General features: G+C 48.1%; 1 protein-coding gene across 1 annotated transcript in view; it reads right to left on the bottom strand.

The window, feature by feature from the left end:
- The window catches only part of LOC124013271 (E3 ubiquitin-protein ligase TRIM21-like), a 24,015-nt gene that overhangs the window by 14,876 nt on the left and 1,639 nt on the right, over positions 1-7,500 (bottom strand). The window contains exons 2-3 of the mRNA XM_046327531.1: positions 986-1,312; positions 1-562 (exon numbers count right to left, since the gene is read on the bottom strand). The exon at positions 1-562 is cut by the window's left edge and continues 22 nt beyond it. Coding sequence (XP_046183487.1) covers positions 1-562; positions 986-1,124 — 701 coding nt within the window. The 5' untranslated portion in view covers positions 1,125-1,312. The remainder of the gene's footprint in view (positions 563-985; positions 1,313-7,500) is intronic.

The following is a 7,500-nucleotide window of genomic DNA, read 5'->3' as shown; positions in this document are numbered from 1 at the left end:
TTGGCTGGTATAACCTGGTGTCCATGGTGCTCTCCCTCCATGCACACGGCACACCCACACGTCTGGTCTGTCCGGCAGAAGAACTCCAGTCCCCTCTGGTGTTCAGGACAGAGAGGCGCGTCGGTGAAGGAATCAGCCGGCCCGCTCAGGGTGTATCTGCGTGGGACAACAGGAGGGGCGGGGGGCGAGAGGGCGGTGGTGTTGGAGGAGAAGGGTGAGGGTGGGTGGGGGTGGAGGACGGGCGGAGGGGTTCTGGAGTTCGATGGTCGTTGGAACCTGGTCTTCATCTCCAACAACAAATCCCCAGGCATCACACCCATCCCTGGGGGTCTTGGAGGGACCGGAGGACGCTCAACCCCGTATGACACCCCCTCATTTCCACTGCCACCCCAACCTTGACTCTCAATCCCTCCTTCAAACACCATGGCCCCCCGGTCCAATCCGTCCGCCATCTTCTTAAACTGCTCGGTGATCTCCTTCAGGGTGCGGTTGATGTGAAGTTCCGGCCTCTTCTTGAAGCTCTCCTTACACAGCGGGCACACACACGTCTTCCCTCCTCCTCCTTCAACAACAAGTTACAGTTCATTCATTCACATGGCGGAATACAATTGATCTCTGAATGGGGATGTGATGAAATAGGCCTACTAATAGGAAACAACCAATAAGATTGCATGGATGTAAGTTGTTGAATGTATTGGGCTCATGTACATACAAACAAATGTACATTTATATTTCAGGTAATTTACAGTATATACCTATGTAAACATTTCTGTTTCAGGTAGTCTACAGTATATAGACCTATGTAAACATTTATATTTCAGGTAGTCTACAGTATATAGGGCTATGTAAACACTTATATTTCAGGTAGTCTACAGTATATAGACCTATGTAAACACTTATATTTCAGGTAGTCTACAGTATATAGGCCTATGTAAACACTTATATTTCAGGTAGTGTATAGTATATACAAAGCCACAATACACACCATCCCAGTAGGTGGAGATGCAGTCCAGACAGTAGCTGTGACCACAGGGTGTGGAGACTGGGTTGGTGAACACATCCAGGCAGATAGAACAGATGAACTGATCCTCAGAGAGGAAGCCACCCGGTCCGGAGAGAGCCATTCTGAGGAAAATGGTAGAGCTACTGGTCTGGACCTCTGCTGGGGAGATGGTAGGGCTGGCTGGTAGAGCTACTGGTCTGTACCTCTGCTGGGGAGACGGTAAGGCTGGCTGGTAGAGCTACTGGTCTGTACCTCTGCTGGGGAGACGGTAAGGCTGGCTGGTAGGGCTACTCGTCTGGAGCTCTGCAGCTAGGGGGCAACAGAACACAAGTGTTAGGTGTCATTAAAAAGTTTGTTGAGAGGAATCTGCCCAGCCCAGAGGGAGCCTGGCTGGGGCTGGGGCTGGGACTGGGGCTGGAGGCTGAGGCTGAGGCTGAGGCTGGGGCTGGGGCTGGGGCTGGGGCTGGGGCTGGGGCTGGGGCTGGGGCTGAGGCTGGAGGCTGGGGCTGGGGCTGGGGCTGGGGCTGGGGCTGGAGGCTGAGGCTGAGGAGGCTGGTGCTGGGGCTGGGGCTGGGGCTGGGGCTGGGGCTGGGGCTGGGGCTGGGGCTGGAGGCTGGGGCTGAGGCTGGAGGCTGGTGCTGGGGCTGGGGCTGGGGCTGGAGGCTGGGGCTGGGGATGAGGCTGGGGCTGGGGCTGGAGGCTGGGGCTGGGGCTGGGGCTGGAGGCTGGGGCTGGGGCTGGAGGCTGGGGCTGGAGGCTGGAGGCTGGGGCTGGAGGCTGGGGCTGGAGGCTGGGGCTGGAGGCTGGGGCTGAGGCTGGGGCTGAGGCTGGAGGCTGGTGAGACACTAGGGCTGGCTGGTAGGGCTACTTATCTGGATCTCTGCAGCTAGGGGACAGGAGCTCCCAGGTATTAGGTGGATTGAGAGTGTGTGTAAATGTCCCTCTAGTTTAGTTAATGTCTGTCAGCACTGTATTACATAACACACACACACACACACACACACACACACACACACACACACACACACACACACACACACACACACACACACACACACACACACACACACACACACACACACACACACACACACACACACACACACACACACACACACACACACACACACACACACACACACACACAGATTGTGTCCTCCACAGAGGAACATTTGTCTCAGTCAAGCATGGCTGCCTGTGAGATAATGTAGAAGAATGTGGTCTGTGCACTCTGACTGATGTTTACCCTAGTTAGCTCACACAGTAGGCCTGTATCTGTCACATCAGGCAGGGAGTGGAATGAAGTAGGACCGGTAGCACAGAGGAGACCTCAACCAGCGCTGATACTGTTGCCTATTGCAACATGGTAAAAACAACCTGGTCTGTTTGGAGAAAACAAGGATCAATAGGCCTTCAGGCTGTTGTTCGGCCACAGGCTCTGCCTGACAGGAAACATCTTTAAACATGCACTATAACTAGGCAATATGTTTAAAACACAAAATAAGACTGCTAGTAATCCTCACTTACTCGTTTGCACTCTGTAACCTAAACTGCTATTTGGGGCTCACACAATGTTACTTTCACAAATCACTACCTAGACTATGTCATTACCACACATGCTATGTCAAAACCACCCAGCCTATGTCATGACCACCCAGCCTATGTCATGACCACCCAGCCTATGTCATGACCACCCAGCCTATGTCATGACCACCCAGCCTATGTCATGACCACCCAGCCTATGTCATGACCACCCAGCCTATGTCATGACCACCCAGGGTATGTCATGACCACCCCACCCAGCCTATGTCATGACCACCCAGCCTATGTCATGACCACCCAGCCTATGTCATGACCACCCAGCCTATGTCATGACCACCCAGCCTATGTCATGACCACCCAGCCTATGTCATGACCACCCAGCCTATGTCATGACCACCCAGCCTATGTCATGACCACCCAGCCTATGTCATGACCACCCAGCCTATGTCATGACCACCCAGGGTATGTCATGACCACCCAGCCTATGTCATGACCACCCAGGGTATATCATGACCACCCAGCCTATGTCATGACCACCCAGCCTATGTCATGACCACCCAGCCTATGTCATGACCACCCAGCCTATGTCATGACCACCCAGCCTATGTCATGACCACCCAGCCTATGTCATGACCACCCAGCCTATGTCATGACCACCCAGCCTATGTCATGACCACCCAGCCTATGACCACCCAGCCTATGTCATGACCACCCAGGGTATGTCCAGCCTATGTCATGACCACCCAGCCTATGTCATGACCACCCAGCCTATGTCATGTATGTCATGACCACCCAGGGTATGTCATGACCACCCCTATGTCATGACCACCCAGCCTATGTCATGTCATGACCACCCAGGGTATGTCATGACCACCCAGCCTATGTCATGACCACCCAGCCTATGTCATGACCACCCAGGGTATGTCATGTTCTTAGTACTTATTATTATCTTTCATTTGTTTATGGTTAATGTCAGTAGCCATACTAGGGTGGCCACATGTAAAATATCCATATGCACGCACTCTCTCTCACACACACACACACACACACACACACACACACACACACACACACACACACACACACACACACACACACACACACACACACACACACACACACACACACACACACACACACACACACACACACACACACACACACACACACAGAGAGAGAGAGATCATGGGGTTTAAGGTGGAAGATTGCAATACAAATGTAAATTACGTCATCATTTCTCAACGTTTGTACGGACAGATGTAGTCTATTGAATCTCATTATAGAATATGCCCAAATGCTTCCTCCAATTGCAATATCTGCCTATGCCCACACATATTGTCTCAAGAAAAACATCTATATTTTCAATGAAGTTTGATGAAATGACCTTCTATATTTCCACCTAATAAAGCTACTTACTTACTTTTGAAGCTCTTCCTCAGAAGCAAACTTGTAAGGCATAACTTTCCTCTCCAAGGTTACCTGGAATTTTGCCTTTCAGGATTTGATAAATATGATTGGTTAACCATTGGCCTATGACATGTCTTGCGCTGCACTGGGCTGCATGGCATGTCAGATCTTAAAAATGATTGAAGAACACGTGTTAAACATCATCAGTAGGTTTAGGCTACCACATCCTTACGATATTATATATATTTTCATAAGCGCAACGTGACCGCAAGTGACAGGTCGGAATATTTGATCAAAATTGGGGACAAATCAGCCTTTTGTTTTATAAGTTAGTAGTGTTTGAATTTGTTGATAAAATGTATGACATGAATGACATGATTGGCTTTGGTCACCCAAAGCCATACTGGTTGAAATAGAATGCACTTCTTCACTTCCTTCACTGTGTTATCTCATACTAATGTTCTCTTGCAGGAAAATCCACAGGTACTTGCCATCTGTCTTATCATGCATCTGTACCTTGAGTTCTTCTACTACTCATCATCAACTATCAGGTGACTAGGCAACGTGAAATCAATGACATAATACTTCCATTTCCATCAATTATTGGATGCAGATAAATGTACAGAGCTGGCTATCAAAGACACGTATTTTGTGGGACAAGACTCACAGTCACACAGGACTTAAAGTTGATAGAACTCAAAATGTGGTAGACTCCTATATAGGCCAACACACAAGGGACCAGAGCCAGATGAATGCAGGAGATTACCAGGCAGAAGCCCCTGGGGGTCCCAGGCCCGTGGTGGGCCCAAGAGAGAGCAAACAAAAATGATATACTTAAAATATATATATATATAATAATAAAGGAAATATATTATGTATCTATTATTTATTTTAATATTACATATCAGGGGTACTCAGCTCTTACCCTTCGAGGGCCGGAGCCTGCTGGTTTTCTGTTCAACTAAATAATTAATTGCACCGACCTGGTGTCCCAGGTCTAAATCAAATCAAATCAAATGTTATTGGTCACATACACATGGTTAGCAGATGTTAATGCGAGTGTAGCGAAATCCTTGTGCTTCTAGTTCCAACCATGCACTAATATCTAACAAGTAATCTAACAATTTCACAACTACTTTATACACACAAGTGTAAAGGAATGAATAAGAATATGTACATATAAATATATGGATGAGCGATGGCCGAACGGCATAAGCAAGATGCAGTAGATGATATACAGTATATCCATATGAGATGAGTAATGTAGGATATGTAAACATTATATAAAGTGCCATTGTTTAAAGTGACTGGTGATACATTTACTACATCCAATTTGTAATTATTAAAGTGGTTTGATATTTGAATCAGTATGTTGGCAGCAGCCACTCATTGTTAGTGATGGCTGTTTAACAGTCCGATGGCCTTGAGATAGAAGCTGTTTTTCAGTCTCTCAGTCCCAGCTTTGATGCACCTGTACTGACCTCGCCTTCTGGATGATAGTGGGGTGAACAGGCAGTGGCTCGGGTGGTTGTTGTCCTTGATGATCTTTTTGGCCATCCTGTGAGAGGTGGTGTAGGTGTCCTGGAGGTAGTTTGCCCCCGATGATGCGTTGTGCAGACCTCACTACCCTCTGGAGAGCCTTATGGTTGTGGGTGAGCAGTTTCCATACAAGGTGGTGATACAGCCCGACAGGATGCTCTCGATTGTGCCTCTGTAAAAGCTTTGAGTGTTTTTGGTGTCAAGCCAAATTTCTTCAGCCTCCTGCGGTTGAAGAGGCGCCGTTGCGCCTTCTTCACCACACTGTCTATGTGGGTTGACCATTTCAGTTTGTCCATGGTGTGTACGGCGAGGAACTTAAAACTTTCCACCTTCTCCACTACTGTCCCGTTGATGTGGATAGGGGGCAGCTCCCTCTGCTGTTTCCTGAAGTCCACGATCATCTCCTTTGTTTTGTTGACGTTAAGTGTGAGATAATTTTCCTTACACCACACTCTGCGGGCCTCAACTCCTCCCTGTAGACCGTCTCGTCATTGTTGGTAATCAAGCCTACCACTGTAGTATCGTCTGCAAACTTGATATTTGAGTTGGAGGAGTGCATAGCCGTGCAGTCATGAGTGAACAGGGAGTACAGGAGAGGGCTGAAATGAGTTAGGGCAGTGTGATTGCGATTGCATTGTCTGTGGACCTATTGGGGCGGGAAGCAAATTGGAGTGGGTCTAGGGTGTCAGATAGGGTGGAGGTGATATGATCCTTGACTAGTCTCTCAAAGCACTTCATGATGACGGAAGTGAGTGGAACATATCCCAGTCCACGTGATCGAAGCAATCTTGAAGTGTGGAATCAGATTGGTCTGACCAGCGTTGAACAGACCTGAGCAGACCTGGCTGGGAGCAACAAAAATGGAGTCGTGGTCAGATTTTCTGAAAGGAGGGCGAGGGAGGGCTTTGCTTGCGTCGTGGAAGTTAGAGTAACAATGATCCAGAAATGTGCCAGCCCGGGTCGCTCATTCATTGTTTTAAGATTAGCCTTATTAAAATCCCCAGCTACAATATATGCAGCCTCAGTATATGTGGTTTCCAGTTTACATAGAGTCCATTGAAGTTCTTTCAGGGCCATCAAGGTGTCTGCTTGGGGGGATATACACGACTGTGATTATACTTGAAGAGAATTCTCTTGGTAGATAATGCGATCGGCATTTGATTGTAAGGAATTCTAGATCAGGTGAACAAAAGGACTTGAGTTCCTGTATGTTGTTATGATGACACCACGACTCATTAATCATAAGGCATACACCCCCTTCTCTCTTCTTACCAGAGAGATGCTTGTTTCTGTTGGTGCGCTGCATGAAGAAACCAGGTGGCTGTACCGACTCCGATAACGTATCCTCAGTGAGCCACATTTCCGTGAAACAAAGAATGTTACAATCTCTGATGTCTCTCTGGAAGGTAAACCTTGCTCGGATTTCGTCTACCTTGTTGTCAAGAGTCTGGACATTGGCGAGTAGTATACTCAGGATTGGTGGGCGATGTGTCTGTCTACGGAGCCTGACCAGAGGACCGCTCCGTCTGCCCCTTCTGCGGCCCATTGTCCTGGGAGGTGGACCAAACAGAGGATCCGCTTCGGGAAAGTCGTATTCCTGGTGTTAATGTTGGTAAGTTGATGTTGCTCTTAGATCCAATAGTTCCTCCCGGCTGTATGTAATAAAACTTAAGATTTTCTGGGGTAACAGTGTAAGAAATAATACATAAAAAATGAAGTACTGCATAGTTTCCTAGGAACGCGAAAGCGAGGTGGCCATCTCTGTCGGTGCCGGATACAGCCACAATCAGTAAATTAGAGGGGATCAATGAACAAATGCAGTGGAACTGGCTTTGAGATCCAGAGTTGAGTTCAAGGGTTATATATTATATGTACAGTATGTATGTAGTATATAATTAGTACTTTTTTTACTGCAACCGCCAACCACAGGAAGACTCAGGAGCTCTCAGTGAGTGTAGACAGCCTGCTGCTGCCTGCTGCCGCTCTGATAATCATCAGATGGGGGAGGA

This window comes from Oncorhynchus gorbuscha, linkage group LG24 (genome assembly GCF_021184085.1).
Source record: "Oncorhynchus gorbuscha isolate QuinsamMale2020 ecotype Even-year linkage group LG24, OgorEven_v1.0, whole genome shotgun sequence".
NCBI lineage: Eukaryota > Metazoa > Chordata > Actinopteri > Salmoniformes > Salmonidae > Oncorhynchus > Oncorhynchus gorbuscha.
The sequence above is the reverse complement of the archived record's forward strand: the minus strand, read 5'-3'. Positions and strand labels throughout refer to the sequence as shown.